Source organism: Lepisosteus platostomus, chromosome 6 (genome assembly GCF_059453375.1).
Source record: "Lepisosteus platostomus isolate fLepPlt1 chromosome 6, fLepPlt1.hap1, whole genome shotgun sequence".
NCBI classification, from domain to species: domain Eukaryota; kingdom Metazoa; phylum Chordata; class Actinopteri; order Semionotiformes; family Lepisosteidae; genus Lepisosteus; species Lepisosteus platostomus.
The window spans coordinates 4,937,416-4,955,745 of record NC_142616.1 but is presented as its reverse complement, the minus strand read 5'-3'; the positions used below and the strand labels follow the sequence as shown (position 1 = coordinate 4,955,745).

Genomic DNA, 18,330 nt, shown 5'->3' with positions numbered 1-18,330 from the left:
TATTAATAAATGTATCCTCGTTTATTAGTACCTGTGTGTGTGCGTTGTTTGAGTTATACCGCATGGTTGGATTTTAAGGCCATTAAAAGAATCAATTTTGTGATTTACTGCTACAATTAATAATTGTCCCAGTAAATGCCCAAACCCTACAGAACTGGTGCTTCGTGAGAGCACACTACAGTCTTAAAATGATTCATACATTATTTTACATCACAGCATGGTCCACCTTGGCAGCACAGACAGGGGAACCTCCTGTTTTCCTCAAGAGAGGAGAGCTGGAAAATGACTGTAATTAAAGCCTGGATCACAAAGCACCTATAATAATTACAAACTATCCCATTACCTTAATGGCAGATTACTGTGACTTTATTAATATCTCTCTACAGTGTCCAGCTCTAGCCTGTCCTGGATTGCAGGAAGACAGGATGCGAAGGAAGGAGAAGGGCCCTGGAGGGCTTATCTCAAGATCAGTCCTCTGAAGGGGAAGCTTTTAGACGTGACTGATTGTGGAGGCTCCCTGATCAGCAATCGCTGGGTTCTCACAGCAGCACACTGCTGTGACGAGTGAGTGACTGTCTTCTGTGTTTCAAACTGTATCTGAGTTATTAATAAATAATAATTCCTCACACTTATATAGTGCTTTTCTTGATTCTCCACTGAAGGACTGGGGTTCTCGGGGGCTGAACTGAGCCAGTTACTGTCATGTGTCCAGATTCACAGTGACCTTTAACCCCTGACTGAAGACACCAGAGCACCGAAGGACTGGGGCTCTCAGGGCTGAACTGGGCCAGTTACTGTCTTCATGAGTCCAGATTCACATTGACCTTTAACCCCTGACTGAAGACACCAGAGCACCGAAGGACTGGGGCTCTCAGGGTTGAACTGGGCCAGTTACTGTCTTCATGAGTCCAGATTCACATTGACCTTTAACCCCTGACTGAAGACACTAGAGCACTGAAGGACTGGGGCTCTCAGGGCTGAACTGGGCCAGTTACTGTCAGTGTCATGAGTCTGTCAGTGTCTGTCTCCCCAGGGTGAGTCCGGAGGACTGCTGGTCTGTAAACAGGACAGCAGCTGGGTGCAGGCTGGGATTGTGAGCTTCAGGTACGGACAGGTCTGTGCTCGCAGTTAGCACCCTGGAGTCTCCAGTTACAGAGCCTGGATAAAGACAAATCTGGAGTCTAGTATGTTAGGATCCAGCACCCCCTGCTGGCTGTCTGACTCAGAGCAGCCTCAGCTTCTACTGGATGGGTTTAAATCACCAGTTTACATGAGGATAGGGACTGGGGAGCCCTGCTGGTTACCCCTTGGTCATTCCCTCTGTCTCCATATTCCTCCTGCTTCCTCCCTCCACCTCTTCTTCTCCACCTTTATCATCCCTCTCACTGTGTTTTCCTGTCCTGTTGTGTGTGTTTATTACTGAGGGAGTCTCTGCAATCTCCTCTCTCTCTCCCTGTGTCTCCTGTCAATTTAATTCAATTCAATTCAATTCAATTTATTTGTATATAGCACCTTTCACAACAAGGTTGCTCCAAGGCGCTTAACAATGCAAGTGACCCTACATGTTGTGAATACAGAACAAAAAAGACCAGAAGACAACAGAGGAGAGGAACCAAAAACTCCTTCATAAGGAGAAAAAATCCTCTAGGGGTCCAAGGTCAACTGGCTGCCCAACCCCTTTGGGCATGCTAAGATTATAGAATTTAAAAAGAAGGAAATAAATGAATGAGGGTATCAATCCAGCCATCATGTCTTCTGTGTGTCAGTACTCCATGCAGATCTCTGTCGACCAGCAAAATCCTCCTAAACGATAGCGATGTCCACAATGTACTTCTTGGATCCATGGCAGTGATGCAGCATCCAACTCAGATGGTGCCCAGCCTGGGCGCCATCCGGACAGGTGGGGAGGAGAATAGGATAGTCTGGTCAGAACAGATGTATCTACCTGGTGGGCCAACACAGAGACACACAATGGCATGTAAAGCAGCACCAGCAGCCATGGTGGCAGCAGGCTATAATGGAAGGTGTGAGTAGGCTAGGCTGAAGTAATAGGTCTGAATACTGAGATTGACTCGGTATCCCAAACATGCAGTGGGAGACTGTTCCATAAGCTAGGGGCCCTGTAACTAAAGGCTTTACCACCAACTGTTTTTTTTATTAATGCATGGAATATGAAGAAGATCTGCATTCTGTGATCTAAGCAGGCGACTTGGATGGTAAAAATTAATAAGTTCCATGAGATAAACAGGTGGCTGACCTCTGAGAGACTAAGTAGAAGGATTTTGAAGTCCGCCCTGTACCTAACAGGAAGCCAACGAAGAGAGCTAAGTATGGGGGTTATATGGTCGTACTTTCTGCTCCTAGTAACAATTCTAGCTGCTGCATTCTGAATTCACTGTAAGGTGTTGAAAGAGTGGTGGGTGCTCACTGCTAGAACGGCATTGCAGTAGTCTAACCTGCTGTATACAAGAGCATGTATTAACTTCTCTGTGTCTTGAGTGGAGAGAAACTGCCTTAGTTTTGCAATATTTCTTAACTGTAGGAAGCATGTGTCACACCCTCTGCAGTCAGAGGGCTCTCCTTCTCTGTCCTGTCCCTAGTTTCCGGTCTGCTGTCCTTCCGGTCCCTCTCTTTCCCTTGGGCTATATATTTCCGGGTCTTGCACTCTGTCCTTGCTCAGCATTGACGTTCGGATGTCCTGAGACCCGCCTAGCACCAGGGCGCCCCACGTCCGCTCCCTGAGGGCATAGGTTTCTATACGGCAATCCTGAACTCTTTGCACTAATGAGCCCGGGCCTTTTTCCCGTCTCGCCGCTACGCATATGGGTCTTTTTCCGCTCTCCTGCTCCCCACGGTTAGTCCCTTTGGACGTCCGTGACAGCATGTTTTCGACACTGTATTAACATCAGAGTTAAATGAGAGCCTTGTGTAAAATACAATGCCAGGTTACGTGCTGAGTCTTTTAGGCTGATTTGTAAATCCTCTGAGTTAAGTGCTGAAGTTATAGTAGTTCTATCAGTATTGTTGCCTCCAAACAACAGAACCTCAGTTTTATCAGAGTTAAGTAACCAAAAGGTTTCACACATCCAAGTCTTTACTTCATTAATACAATTAACTAAAGTGATAATAGAAGAGTTGTCTTTCCACCCCTCTTCCCATCTCAGAACATAACTCAAGGGTACAAAACAAAAGAATGTGCATCTGAATTAAAAAAGAACAGCAGCATTCTTCATTACTGAGAGAGACCTGATTCAGGGATGACTGAGTCTCTCTATCATTTTTATCATCTCCATGTCTTCAATCTACCATCTACCATCGTCATCATATTCTTCTCTATAATGGAGCGTAGCTCTTCAGTCTGGAACCAAACAGTTACTGTGAGCCTTGACGAGAAACTGAGCCATCACCACCACGACAGTGATCACTATCAGCACCATCACTATCATCATCACCATAACCAGCATCACCATCACCATCACTAACATCAACATCATCTCAATAACTACTATCATCATCACCTCCCTGTCTTCCATGCCTTTATTTATGGTGACTCACCAGGTTCAGAATGAGCAGTCCACAATGCTTTGGACACACAAACGTTTCTGAACTGGAGCCATGAAACGTTTTCACTCCTGGTCAGTCTATGTTCTTCTGGCTCTGAAGCTGAGCTCAGTCTCTGTTCATCAAAGCAACAGAGAAGCAGTGTTATTGCACAGAGGGTCTATATCTTCTGTGAGTGTGAGTGGAGGAAAGGTTCCCCACCCTGATTCTGCAGCTCTTTCAAGGGTGGATACCATCTTGGTCTGTCAGCATTTTTACCATTTTTACCATGTCATCAGATACCGTTAGATATCATTAAGCCCTGTCAGCTCTTTTGGAGTACAGACATTGAGCACAGATAAGTCAGGTCCAGCTGAGATATGGCTCTCAGTTCCTGCCACCTAACGCGAGAGTCTTGGTCTCAGGAAGGACTCATTTGTCAGCATATATGTGCTATATAAAATCCAGGGTCTCCAGACACTCACAGCACACAAGGAGCAGAGTGCTCTGAGTCCTGCGTTAAGCAGCTGTCAGAGAGTTCAGTTCCCTGAGTCCACTGAGAAGACGAAGATGCTTTTCCTGCAGCTGTTGCTTGGGATTCTGATCCTGAACATGATTGAAGGTAAGAGATGAATGTCCAGCAGTAGTTGGAGAGGGTAAATTCTCTGTGTTCAGCAGTAGTTGAGGAAGATCAGTGTTCTGTGTCCAGCAATAGATAGGAGGGTCAGTGTTCTGTGTCCAGCAGTAGTTAGGAAGGTCAGTGCTCCGTGTGCGCCAAACAAGTTTTCAGAGTAAAAAGATGCTTTCCACATCTGTGGTGTCTCCTTCCATCTTCGGACTTCCTTGGCCTTTGACAAGTTGTGAGTCTGGGCGGAAAGAAACCAATACTTTTTTGTTTCTTGAGCCACAGAAAATATTTGACTTTCAACGTACTGTAGTGTCCAGTCAGTGTCTGTATGAACCCCTCTCTCTCAGTGCAGTGTTAATGTACTGGAGTGTCCAGTCAGTGTCTGTATGAACCCCTCTCTTTCAGTGCAGTGTTAATGTACTGGAGTGTCCAGTCAGTGTCTGTATGAACCCCCCTCTCTCAGTGCAGTGTTAATGTACTGGAGTGTCCAGTCAGTGTGTCTGTATTAACCCCTCTCTCTCTCAGTGCAGTGTTAATATATTGGAGTGTCCGGTCAGTGTGTCTGTATGAACCCCTCTGTCTCTCTCCAGTGTCCAGCTCTCCTCTGTCCAGGAGCTCTATAGTGGGTGGTGAGGATGCGAAGGAAGGACAGTGGCCCTGGATGGCTTTGCTTTTGGCAGCAACACTCGACGGACATCATAGTCTATGTGGTGGCTCACTGATCAACGATCGCTGGGTTCTCACTGCAGCGCACTGCCTGGAACAGTGAGTATCTATAACTCTAAACCACAGCAGGTGTCCCAACTTGAGTCCTGATCTGTGTATCTGAGCTCTGATAACACAAAGCACAGCAGGTGTCCCAACTGGAGTCCTGATCTGTGTATCTGAGCTCTGATAACACAAAGCACAGCAGGTGTCCCACATACAGTGCTGATCTCTGTGTCTGAGCTCAATTAGACTATACTGGTCTGATGATAGGAAGCAGGTAGTGTCAGTCTTCCCCTGGTTCAGGCATTTTCTTATACAAAACTGACTGACTTTTCAGCAGGGTCCTTGGGAGGTGAAACCCAACAATAGTTACCTGCAGCTATGTACTTACTTTCACCCCTACTCTTACTCATACTATCCTGGGATCTCTCCTGACCAGTAGTCAGGGTACTGGAGTCAATACTCCTCTCTTACTGAGAGTGTCCTTGGGATCTGTAGTAACCAGCAGCCAGGAGAGCCCTTAACTTACTAATGGTGTCCTGGGACCTGTACTGACCAGCAGTCAGGACACCTCTACTCTTACTGACAGTGTCCTGGGATCCATACTGACCAGCAGTCAGGACACCCCTACTCTTACTGACAGTGTCCTGGGATCTGTACTGACCAGCAGTCAGGACACCCCTACTCTTACTGACAGTGTCCTGGGATCTGTACTGACCAGCAGTCAGGACACCCCTACTCTTACTGACAGTGTCCTGGGATCTGTACTGACCAGCAGTCAGGACACCCCTACTCTTACTGACAGTGTCCTGGGATCTGTACTGACCAGCAGTCAGGACACCCCTACTCTTACTGACCGTTTCCTGAGTTGTTAACTGAAGCAACTAGTGGTCCAGGTCTCACAGCAACAATTTTTTTCTGTACTCTAATTTGCAGCCCCTTGAAATGGTGGGAATCGAACGTAATTTTGGGAGACTTTCAGGTGCTGAATTCCAATGAGTTCCAGCAAATTCACTCAGTGAAGCGGATCATCGTACACGAGAGCTACCACGATGCCGAAGAAGGTGCTGACATCGCCCTGATTGAGCTGAACGAGCCCGCCACCATCAACCAGTACGTCAAGCCTGTCAACCTGGCCGAGACCACCGACAACATCACCCAGAGCTGGGACTGCTGGGCCACAGGCTGGGGCAACGTGGGGAACGAGGGTAGGACCTGTGTGCCGTGTTCAGTTTCAGTTTTCGATTCCATGCTGGACGTGCTGTGTGATCGTTCCGTGTGATCAGATCAGACGTGGAGGTGCGTCCTGGGATGTCAGACACTCCTCTTTCTCCCTTGCAATGTATCGTTCTTGCTTTGCAGCTTCTCTGTCTGATCCCATGACCCTCCAGGAAGTCCGGCTCCCCATCATAGACAGCCTGGACTGTCAGAGGATGTTCAGGAATCACTACGTCATCCTGCCAGAGATGCTGTGTGCCGGATACAAGGCAGGAGGCAAGGACACCTGTCAGGTAGGTTCAGCGTAATGGCTGGGCAGGCCTGCTTGCTTGTGTCCTGCACCAGTGCTGGGTCACTATGATAGTGTTCTTGTAGGCAGGACTGTCCTTGGATCGTCCTGATACTGCAGGTTCACATTGCGAGTGTAGAGAGTGTGTCCTGTGTGCTGATGTAATCTAACATGGCACCGCAGAGGGGTGATGGGTTGCTCTTTGTTCCTCATCTGTATGTCTTTGTCGTGATCTTTTTGTACCTTTTCAGCAATTATTTAAGACCGACAGGTGCTTGTGGACATTCGATCGAGTATCACTGATTCATAAGCATTTGATTGCACTGATGCATATGACAAATAAACTGAACTAAGAGAGTAGGTGTAGACGAGTCTGTCCCCATATGACGGCAGTTATAAATCATGGAAACTTTCCTGGTTAAAGTTACTTTTAATCTTCTTATGGATTCTGTTTCTGGTTCTCTTTCTATTCTTAATCTCCTAGACCTGTTTTAGACTCTGCTCCGGTCAGAACTTTTTTTTGTCTTAAGACTGTTTGACATTTCTGATGCTGCTCTTAAATGGTTCACCTTCTACCTTAATGATCACCAACACTTTGTCTCTCTTGGGGGTTTGAGTTCTGAAGCCGGTTTTGTGAAGTCTGGAGTTCCTCAGGGCTCGATACTGGGTCCCTACTCTTCACCATTTACATGATCCCACTTGGTCAGCTATTAAGATCACGTGGTCTGAAGTATCACTTCTATGCTGATGATATGTAAATCTACATCCATTTTAAACCTGACTGATGTGGCTGTCTCTGCTCTCTCTAATTGTATCTGCATCTGGCATAAAAACCTGGGAGCACTCAAAATCTCCTTCATCTAAACTGCGACGAGACTAAGTCACATCAACGATGTAAAGCCAGTGCAGTAACCCTAACTGTGGATGGCATTGCACTTGAATTTCAATCTAAACTGAATGACCTGGGGATGATATTTGGTGCAGACTTAACGTTTGACCCACATGTGCAAATAGTGTAAACTGTAAAAACATCTTTCTTCCATCTTGGAAATATTGCTAGACCACGTCCTATGTTGTCCCTGACTGTAGCTGAAAAGCTGGTCAACACTTTCATTTTTTCTAGAATTCCTGGGAGTTTCTAGGATCTCTGCAATCCCCAATTCCCTGGGGTTTCTCAATCTACTCCGATCAAACTTCGGAGAAGTAGAGAGCGGAGCAGTGGCACTGTGGCTAAGGATCTGTTCCTGTGGCCAGCAGAGGAATCCTACTCCATTGGGCCCCTGAGCTGAGCAAGGCCCTTAGCCCTAGCTGTTCCAGGGGTGCTGTATAAATGGCTGACCCTGCACTCTGACCCCCAGCTTCTCTCTCTGTCTGCGTCTCTCAGGGAGAGCAAGCTGGGGTCTGTGAAAAGACAAATTCCTAATGCTAGAAATTATATATCGCTAAAAAGGTGATTTTATCTTACTTCAGAATTCGGCAGCTGGAATCCTGCCGACATCTCGTGAGAATGATCACTTTATACCTGTGCCAGAGCAAGTCCTTGCACTCTGACCTCCCTGACCTCTCACCCCCGACTCTCCCCGCTCTCCCCGCAGGGCGACTCTGGGGGCCCCCTGGTCTGTCAGAAGGGCAAGAATAGCCCCTGGATCCAGGCCGGGATCGTCAGCTTCGGGCTCCGCTGTGCCGTCCCGCTGTCCCCCGGAATCTACACCCGGGTCTCCAGCTACAGGGCCTGGATAAAGGATCACACCGGGGTCTGAGGACAGCGCCCCCTGGCTGGCTCGCTGGCAAACTGCAGGCTTAACTGAATCCAATATTTTATTTAATCAGCTCAGTTGCCTCTGCTCCCACTGTTACCTCCTCTCTTTCACTCTCCTGCTGTGAGTGAATTTTCACTGGGGGATTACCTCCTCTCACAGTGTGTCTCCTGTCCTGTGATCTCCTCTCTCTCTCACTGTGTCTCCTGTCCTGTTGTGTGTGTTTATTACTGATGCATTCTCCGTGATCTCCTCTCTCTTTCATAAGATTCTTCTCTTAGCTTTGTTCAGCCTGCTATGAAACATCATATGTAGTTGTCTCAGTATTGAGATCTCAATAAAATTGCAAGCATTCAAGCTCTTCGTCTGGGGACTGAGTAATTTGTTGGGAATTGCATTCCGTAGATTTAAAGTATCCTTTAAAATTGAGAATATTACAATGTCTTTCAATACAGATGTTCATCTCGGGAGTCACAGTACAAATGTCACAATACCCCTAAAGCAGTTTCCCCCTTAAAAAATCATTTTCTCCTAAAAAAGGTGCAGGACCCAATATTGTAAATGAGACTCCAGGTGTAAAACTGGTATCCTGACACCTGACACCGTCAGTAAGAGTAGAGCTGTCTAATCTGCTGGTCGGTACAGATTCAAGGACACTGTCAGTAAGAGCAGGGCTGTCCTGACTGCTGGTCAGTAGATCCCAGGACACTGTCAGTAAGAGTAGGGGTGTCCTGACTGCTGGTCAGTACAGATCCCAGGACACTGTCAGTAAGAGTAGGGGTGTCCTGACTGCTGGTCAGTACAGATCCCAGGACACTGTCAGTAAGAGTAGGGGTGTCCTGACTGCTGGTCAGTAGATCCCAGGACACTGTCAGTAAGAGTAGGGGTGTCCTGACTGCTGGTCAGTACAGATCCCAGGACACTGTCAGTAAGAGTAGGGGTGTCCTGACTGCTGGGCAGTACAGACCCCAGGACACTGTCAGTAAGAGTAGGGGTGTCCTGACTGCTGGTCAGTACAGATCCCAGGACACTGTCAGTAAGAGTAGGGGTGTCCTGACTGCTGGGCAGTACAGACCCCAGGACACTGTCAGTAAGAGTAGGGCTGCTGGAGTAGTAAGTGTAGTGGACAGTGCTAAAACTCCCAGCTGTATCCAAGAGCATCCAAGCAATTCAGAAGTTCAAGAGAGGTTATGGTTTTAGTGACCTCTTAGCACTGCGGGTGAGTTCTTACCTACTATTTGTAACTGCAATTCTATTCAAGGCTTTAACAATTAAACTGAACCTGATTACTTTCCTAAAGAACATCTTTTCCTCTGACCTTTGAACTACAAAACCTCTCCTACAGAATTCTTTTTAAGCCCCCCAAAAGTCCCTTCCCTTTCAACTTACTTCCTTCAATGTATCCCAAATAGATTCCAATCTGTAAACAAAGGCACTAGGACTGTTTTTGCCAAGGCCTTGTATACACAAGCTAGTGGAAGGGCCAGTGGAAAACCTCTGTGAGCCATCACCCCCGTGAAACTGTCAGTTGGCCCTCTGGTGCCACACAGCTTCCTGGTATTTGTAGTTCTGGTTTGTAGTCTTCAGCTCTGGTTGCCCATCCAGGAAGTCATGGTTTCTGTGAATCAACGGCTCCAGGAAACAGCAAGAGCAGCGAGAGGCAGAGAGGGGAATCCTGAATCCTGCTGAATCAGGGCTGCGGTCTGGTTTCTCAACCGCGGGCCGTTGGCAGGGGACCGAGGGAGCCAATTTCTCCTTTGTGAAACGTTGCCAGATTTGTGGTCAATAACGGATTGGTTTCTTCAGCACAGCTTGTGCAAACCTCTTGCAGCTTCAAAAGAAAAAAAAGCTTAAATTACAACTTTGTGAAATCGTGAGCCAGGATTCTTTTAAATATTTCTGCTGCTGTTGATACTAACAATCACACTGAAAATATTTGTTGTAACAGAACGAATAAGGTTCTTGATCCCGAGATGAAGTAAAACAGATGAGTTTATTGCATGCAAGGAACAATAAAGCCGAAGTCTTGTTTCCCGCAAGAAACAACAAAACCGAAGTATTGTTCACCGTACTGGTACCAACTTTTGGGTTATATAGTGTCTTCTTCTCCGTTTCTGACGTCACTCGGTCTGATGGTAAAGAGGGGGGTTCATGGTATTTGGCCAGTTTACGATGTTCTGGACAAATGGTCAGTTTAAGATTACACCCAGGGGGGTTCCTAGCTTGCATCTGCAATCCTTATCAGTGAACCCCCTTTCCTGCCATAAACCCCAGCTTGTGACTTAGAAATCTAAACCCCCTACAGAAAGGATTAAATTCAAACCCCCGTCTTCACATCTTTCTTCATATTTAAACCTAGAATACTAGAATCTACAGCTGGTAAAACTATAGAAATATAGATGGATGACAATACTTATATTAATCTTCATGCAAAAACCGATATTAATAATGATACTGATATTAATACTGATTGTGGTACTAATGCAGGGACTAATACTGATACCAAAATTGATACTAACACTAACACAGAAACGAATTAATAATTATAATTGCTTACACTTATATAGTGCTTTTCTGGACTCTCCACTCAACGCGTTTTACAGGTAATGGGGACTCCCCTCCACCACCAGTGTGTAGCCCCACCAGGATGATGCGACGGCAGCCATAGTGCGCCAGAATGCTAACGACACACCAGCTCTCAGTGGGGAGGAGAGCAGAGTGATGAAGCCAGTTCAGAGATGGGGATTATTAGGAGGCCATGATTGGTAAGGGCCAATGGGAAATTTGGGCAGGACGCTTGGATTACACCCCTACTCTTTTCGAGAAACACCCTGGGATTTTTAGTAATCACAGAGGGTTAGAACTTCTGTTTTACGTCTCATGCGAAGGACAGCACCTTTTTACAGTCTAGTGTCCCCATCACTATACTGGGGCATTAGGACCCACACAGACCACAGGGTGAGCGCCCCCTGCTGGCCCCACTAACACCTCTTCCAGCAGCAGCCTCAGCTTTCCCAGGAGTCTGCCCTCCAGGTACTGACCAGGCTCACAATGCTGAGCTCCAGTGGGCTGCCAGTGCTGAGCTGCAGAGTGATATAGCTGCTGATAAACTATAGAAACTAATACTACAACTGATACTAGTACTGATACTAACACTGATAATGCTTTTAATACTGAAAATGCTAATGATCTCCCTTCTTATATAAATTGGGTGCCCAAAAGATAATGGAAATCCATCTCCCTCTTCTAAAAATGCATCGGCAAATTTGGGGAGTATGTCTTTAGTCTGAGGATTCCCCCCAAAATTTGGAATTATCCATCTATTTTCTCAGCTCTACATCTGCTTCTGGGTTGTGGGGGGGCAGAGCCTATCCCATCAGGCAGAGAGTCCAGTCCATCATGGGGCAGCACACAGACACAGACATGAGCACAGGGGGCCAGTTAGCTCAAAGTCACTTAGTCTCCCGGGATATCTCTGGGCTGCTGGAGGAAAGTGGAACTCCAGGAATTAACTCAAGCAAACACAAGAAGACCTCCACACACACAGCACCCCAGAACCTGAGCCCACAGCCCCAGCTCTGTGAGGACATTCTCACCACTGCACCACTGACGCCGAACACGTTTTTCTATCTATGGTTTATTATGATTAAGTAATGGCTGCAGCCTGACAAGGGGCAGAGTAGCTTGTGCAAGATGACCAGATGTGTGGTTTAAGGACGGAAATGCGCCCAGTCATTAACGAACTCATTCCCCCAACGGGCAGTGAGGCAACGCCAGAAGAGGGGAAGAGGGGAACAGCCTCTCGAGAAATTCTTATTGATCACCCCTGAGTTGAGTCGAATTCACAACCCCCCCCCCACTACACCTTAAAAAAGGCGTTGAGTTAGTCACGATTTAATCATGAGTGCAATAACTTTTAACTTTTAACGTTAATGATAGTGATAGGCAGGAGAAACTGCACAATTAAAGGTCTGTGCTTATCCAGCGCATGACGACCATGTCTTATTGCTGCTCCAAACATATATGACTGTGCTTTGGCTTCCAGTCTGTTGGGATTTTACTAATTAAAGAGAAATTAAAAAATTAAAATTAGATACCTTCACAGTGTGAAGTGACCCAGACTGTGATCATGAGCAGGCAGAGAGGAAAGCTGCTAAGTATACTCCTATACTCTGGAAATGCCATACTCTTATACCCCCAGACTCCAATAGTCCCATATTCCTATCATCCTGTACTCCCGTGTGCCTATACTCTCATTTTCCCATACTCCTGAATTCCATACTTCCAGACTCCCATACAGCTTTAATCCCATACTCTCATACTCCCATTCTCCAGTACTCCTATATTCCCAAACTCCTATAATTCTGTACTTCCACACTCCCATATGCCTATACTCCCATATTATTATACTCCCTTACTTCTATACTCCTATAATTCCATACTCTACTTCACCCCATAGCATCACTGTCCGACACTCCTAGACTCCCAAAATCCCAGACTCCTGTGCTCCCATACTCCTACTCTCCCATATTGCAATGCAATATAGTCCCATGCTCCTGTACTCCCACTCTGCTACAGCCAGTGTAAGGTCAACTCCACAGAAAACACTTCACAATTTAGTAACTGACCAGGGAAGGAGACACCCAGACTGGCCTTAGATCTGACCCCTCAATCAAGCGTATGCACGTACAGACTTCAGATCAGAATATTCATTAAGACAATAAGAAAGCTCGCAACCGAGAAGGAGCCATTTAAAATATCTGGTCCCCATCGGCCCTTGGTATGATCTGAGACGTCGAGTGCATTGAAACGGAAAAGGGGGCAGAGTCTTCGCCTGACCTCGCACTCAGGGCTTCAGCTGCAAAGCCTGCCTCGATCTTCCAGGCAGGAGGGGTTCGGAGTGCAACCGGAGCACGGGGCCGTCCTCGGCTGTCTCTACAGACCCGCTGGGGCTCGAGGGGAGCTGAGTCACTCACGACAGCCCTACCGTGACTGTGGGTGGGAGCTCCAGCAAGCACCCTGCAATAACACTGTGAGTATGTGCACATCTGTGTGTGGGGTGTGTCTATCTGCAAAACTGTGTGGCAGCCAGGCCTATATAAAGTGAAGGAGGTCCAGTCCTCTGGGTCCAATAGTAGCTGGAGAAGATCAGTCCTCTGTGTCCAGCTTTAGTTGAGGAGGGTCAGTGCTGTGTGTCCAGCAGTAGTTAGGAGCGTCAGTCCTCTGTGTCCAGCAGTAGTTACGAGGGTCAATGCTCTGTGTTCAGCAGTAGTTGAGGAGGGTCAGTGTTTTGTATCCAGCAGTGGTTAACAGGGTCAGTCCTCTCTGTCCAGCAATAGCTGGGGAAGGTCAGTCATCTGTTCCAGTATCCAGCAGTGTGGAGGAGGGACAGTCCTGTGTCCTCTAAGACAATCAGAGAATGAAGATGCATTTCCTACAGCTGCTGTTGTGTATTCTGATCCTGGACACTAAAGGTAAGTGATGAAATGGAGCACTCTCTGTGTTAATGTACACTGACTGAGTGTCCAGTCAGTGTGTCTGTATTAACCCCCCTCTCTCTCAGTGCAGTGTTAATGTACTGGAGTGTCCAGTCAGTGTGTCTGTATTAACCCCCCTCTCTCTCAGTGCAGTGTTAATGTACTGGAGTGTCCAGTCAGTGTGTCTGTATTAACCCCTCTCTCTCAGTGCAGTGTTAATGTACTGGAGTGTCCAGTCAGTGTGTCTGTATTAACCCCTCTCTCTCAGTGCAGTGTTAATGTACTGGAGTGTCCAGTCAGTGTGTCTGTATTAACTCCTCTCTCTCAGTGCAGTGTTAATGTACTGGAGTGTCCAGTCAGTGTGTCTGTATTAACCCCCCTCTCTCTCAGTGCAGTGTTAATGTACTGGAGTGTCCAGTCAGTGTGTCTGTATTAACCCCTCTTTCTCAGTGCAGTGTTAATGTACTGGAGTGTCCAGTCAGTGTGTCTGTATTAACTCCTCTCTCTCAGTGCAGTGTTAATGTACTGGAGTGTCCAGTCAGTGTGTCTGTATGAACCCCTCTGTCTCTCTCCAGTGTCCAGCTCTCCTCTGTCCAGGAGCTCTATAGTGGGCGGTGAGGATGCAGAGGAGGGACAGTGGCCCTGGATGGCTTGCATTACATTCCCAAATTTGTCCAGAGAATTTTGTTTCTGCGGTGGCTCTCTGATCAGTGAGGAATGGGTTGTCTCTGCAGCTCACTGTTTGAATAGGTGAGTTTATCATGTATGTCATTTGCACAGCATCTACAGTATCTCACCAAGACATCTGAACTCTATCAGCACAAACCACAACACACATCCCACCAACTCCTGATCTCTGTATCTGAGCTCTATTAACACAAACCACAGCAGGTGTCCCACCAGGAGTCCTGATCTCTGTATCTGAGCTCTTTTATTATTATTATTATTATTATTATTATACAAATTGACATTTGTTTTAAAAATACAGAAAATGTTTCTTAAACACTTTTTCCTTTTGTTTGCCACTGAGCTGTCATTAGGCTTCCAAACTGTAGCAGTGGTAGTAATGTTAATAACTACAGTAGGAGCGATAACAAAAATCGACACTCAGAATAACTCAGACAATTATTTTGATAGTGTGTTGACACAACCACTGCCCTGTCTTTCAGACGGTCCACACAGAGGAGGGCTATCGTTGTCCTGGGAGGGTACCAGCTAGCCTTCCCGAGCCAGAATCAGGTAATCCGCCCCATGAGGAGAGTCATCGTGCATGAGCTGTACTCTGACGAGGCGCAGGACTTCGACATCGCCCTTGTGCAGCTGGAAACGCCCGTGTCTCTCACCAAATACATCCAGCCCATCACTCTGGCTCTGAGCACTGACATCTTCACCCGACGCTCGGAGTGCTGGGCCACAGGCTGGGGGATGAAGGAGGAGAATGGTAGGTGTTGTGTGTTAGTGGAGCTCAGAGATCAGGACTCCAGGTGGGACACCTGCTGTGGTTTGTGTTAATAGAGCTCAGATACAGAGACCAGGACTCCAGGTGGGACACCTGCTGTGGTTTGTGTTAATAGAGCTCAGATACAGAGATCAGGACTCCAGGTGGGACACCTGCTGTGGTTTGTGTTAATAGAGCTCAGATACAGAGATCAGGACTCCAGGTGGGACACCTGCTGTGGTTTGTGTTAATAGAGCTCAGATACAGAGACCAGGACTCCAGGTGGGACACCTGCTGTGGTTTGTGTTAATAGAGCTCAGATACAGAGATCAGGACTCCAGGTGGGACACCTGCTGTGGTTTGTGTTAATAGAGCTCAGATACAGAGATCAGGACTCCAGGTGGGACACCTGCTGTGGTTTGTGTTAATAGAGCTCAGATACAGAGATCAGGACCCGAGTTCTGATGCCCTCTGATATTTGTGTTATATTACAGCCCAGATAGCTTAATTTGTGTCCCTTTTCTACAACCCTGGGAGGGGCTGGCGTTCTACCCGCTGCCTCTTCCCTATCTGCTGTGCCCCTCTGTACACATTATGGAAAATGTCCCCTGGAGTTTCACAGTAGTGCCTGTCAGAACCACTCTGGCAGGACCTGGCTGGAGTCCAGAGCCTTGAAATAACACCACAGGCACCCTCTAGTGGCCTTTTCAAGTCCTGTTGATAATACAAGCTCATATCAAGAGGACCTCCTGTCAGTAGCGTTATTTTTCAGATGTAAATCCCTCTCCGCAGGGAATCAATAATTCTTATCTCACTCTCACTCTACCCCAGTGCCTCTGGAGCCCCCTCAGACTCTACAGGAGGTCAGGCTCCCCATCATAGACAACAGGAGCTGTCGGCGGTATTACAACAACCTCAGGAGCAGCATGATGTGCGCCGGCTTCAGGAAAGGAGGGAAGGACAGCTGCCAGGTGAGTCACACTCTCAGGGACTGAACTGAGCCAGTTACTGTCTTCATGAGTCCAGACTCACATTGACCTTTAACCCCTGACTGAAGACACTAGAGCACTGAAGGACTGGGGCTCTCAGGGCTGAACTGAGCCAGTTACTGTCTTCATGAGTCCAGACTCACACTAACCTTTAACCCCTGACTGAAGACACTAGAGCACTGAAGGACTGGGGCTCTCAGGACTGAACTGAGCCAGTTACTGTCTTCATGAGTCCAGAGTCACGGAGTTTAAAGAGAAGGAGTAATGTATTAACTGATTCTCCCTCTGTAGGGAGACTCTGGAGGTCCTCTGGCCTGTAAGAAGGAGGACGAGTGGGCCTTGGCTGGGATTGTGAGCTTTGGAAGAGGCTGTGCTCGGCCCAACTTCCCTGGGGTCTACACCCGGGTCTCCAGCTACAGGACCTGGGTGCAGGAGAACAGTGGAGTCTGATAGTTCTACTGAGTCCTGGGGTCAGCGCCCTCTGCTGGCACTCTCTTTCCCTGCAGCTTCTGCTTCTGATTTTGTTTTTAATCAAACTACAGTAAAATGAGTCTGGATACTGTGACACTGTGTTTCCTGTTCCAGTGTGTGTGTTTTTTCATTAGGTTTTTTTTTGTTCCATCTCCCCTCTTCACACTTTACACTCGCACACATGCGGGCATGCACACACACTCGCACATATATGCACACACACAGGTTAGAATACAATCGCACACACACAGGGCACAGTAACACAAGCACGCACAGGGTACTGTCACACACACAGAATACTATTACACATGCACACACATACAGGGCTAAATCCCTCACTCACAGAACACAATCTTACACACACTCACAGGGCACAATCTCTTACACACACAGGGTACTATTACACATGCACACTCACAAGACACAATCACACAATCTCACACACAGGGCACAATCTCACACACACAGGGTAGAATCACACACTCACAGGGTTGTGTCTCACACACACAGAGTACTAATATACACGCACACAGGACACAATCACACAATCTCACACATACAGGGCAGAATCTCACACACAGGGTTGTATCTCACACATAGAGTACTATTATAAACTCACACAGGGCACAATTACACAATCTCTCACACACAGGGTACTATCTCACACACATGTAAATAGCTGCTTTCCTTCCTGAGGCAGTTGGTGATTCAGAGAGACTCAGAGGCAGGCAGTCTTTACAGGAAGCACAAAACCCCTGAAACCCCAAAACCACAGCTGCTCCAGTGTGCTTGCTGGGGGTGGAGGGGGATCCCCAATGTCTGTGTCCTGTGACCCAGATACAGACCAAAGGGGGAGGCTCCTGATGAGAATCAGATCGACCTTTGATCTTTCTTCCTGGGCACCTCATTATAGATTATTGCCGGATCTACTCATGACCCCTTCCTTGGCACCCCACCCACCCCAACATTAGAAGAGCCAAGACGCTTAGAGGACCTCAGCTCGAGAGGAGGAGGAGAGGAAAAGCACAGATTAGTGTGAATCTGCAGGGTCAGAGGTCAGGGGTCAGGAGGTCAGAGACCCGACCCACATTCAGGGACACCTGGCTACTAACTGTCTCATTATCCCATACCCACTCGCCTAACTCCCACGCTGGCGGAGGTACATTTTACAGCTTACAACTCAACTTTACGCTCACAGCTGGCCAACGGCACAGCTGGACAGGAACCCGTGACCTCCGGACAGTGGTGTCGAGCCAGGACAAACCTTGCTCAACTTGTAACTTGCTCAACACCTTAGACGCTACCATCTAGCCTCATTTAAGAGCAGAGTCCAGGCTCTCCAGCGCAGCAAATAGTCATCAGTATCATAATCTGAGAGTTGTGAGCTCGATACTCATGCAGGACAGCAAAGCACTGTTTGTTTCTTTACACAGGGGGCAGTGGGAGTGTGGAACAAGCAATCCCGCTGTGTCATTGAAGTTAAAACCCTGGCTTTTCTCGAGTTGCAGCTGGAAGAGATCGTCCTGCTCGTCCTGCCCCGAGAGAACGGCGTCTCTCGGGGCAGGACGAGCAGACCAGTGATAGATAGCACAGATACCGTAACTGTGTCAGTAACAAGGGAAACTGTGATAACTGTGTCCGTAACAAGGGAAACTAGGGAAACAACTACCCAGCAGCCCCTGGGATCACCTACCCTTCCTCTTGATGTTGCCCTGGCCAGAGAGGCACCTACCCAGCAGCCCCTGGGATCACCTACCGTTGCAGTCGATGTTGCCCCAGCCCACCAGCCAGCAGTTGGAGTTTCTGGTGAAGTCT

At 47.5% G+C, this 18,330-nt stretch overlaps 2 protein-coding genes across 2 annotated transcripts; both read left to right on the top strand.

Annotated features, from left to right (window-relative positions):
- Positions 1-4,005: 4,005 nt before the first annotated feature.
- LOC148659695 (tryptase-2-like) lies at positions 4,006-8,497 on the top strand. The gene is made up of 5 exons (XM_088637524.1): positions 4,006-4,162; positions 4,759-4,933; positions 5,813-6,084; positions 6,239-6,387; positions 7,979-8,497. Exons 1-5 carry the CDS (start codon positions 4,111-4,113, stop codon positions 8,141-8,143), a joined length of 813 nt encoding a protein of 270 aa, XP_088493650.1. The 5' UTR covers positions 4,006-4,110; the 3' UTR covers positions 8,144-8,497.
- Positions 8,498-13,251: 4,754 nt separating this feature from the next.
- Positions 13,252-16,609, top strand: LOC148659694 (serine protease 33-like). Its single transcript, XM_088637533.1, has 5 exons — positions 13,252-13,614; positions 14,193-14,367; positions 14,787-15,058; positions 15,887-16,026; positions 16,336-16,609. The coding sequence occupies exons 1-5, from the start codon at positions 13,560-13,562 to the stop codon at positions 16,492-16,494; spliced, it is 801 nt and encodes a 266-aa protein (XP_088493659.1). The 5' UTR covers positions 13,252-13,559; the 3' UTR covers positions 16,495-16,609.
- The last annotated feature ends 1,721 nt before the right edge of the window (positions 16,610-18,330 follow it).

What these genes read in the sequence shown, in the direction of transcription:
- LOC148659695 (XM_088637524.1), top strand. Translation starts at nt 4,111, where the DNA reads ATGCTTTTCCTGCAGCTGTTGCTTGGGATTCTGATCCTGAACATGATT. An exon ending in GGGCAACGTGGGGAACGAGG is followed by an intron (nt 6,085 to 6,238) that starts GTAGGACCTGTG and finishes CTTGCTTTGCAG; the next exon opens with CTTCTCTGTCTGATCCCATG. An exon ending in GAGGCAAGGACACCTGTCAG is followed by an intron (nt 6,388 to 7,978) that starts GTAGGTTCAGCG and finishes CTCTCCCCGCAG; the next exon opens with GGCGACTCTGGGGGCCCCCT.
- LOC148659694 (XM_088637533.1), top strand. Translation starts at nt 13,560, where the DNA reads ATGAAGATGCATTTCCTACAGCTGCTGTTGTGTATTCTGATCCTGGAC. An exon ending in GGGGATGAAGGAGGAGAATG is followed by an intron (nt 15,059 to 15,886) that starts GTAGGTGTTGTG and finishes ACTCTACCCCAG; the next exon opens with TGCCTCTGGAGCCCCCTCAG. An exon ending in GAGGGAAGGACAGCTGCCAG is followed by an intron (nt 16,027 to 16,335) that starts GTGAGTCACACT and finishes CTCCCTCTGTAG; the next exon opens with GGAGACTCTGGAGGTCCTCT.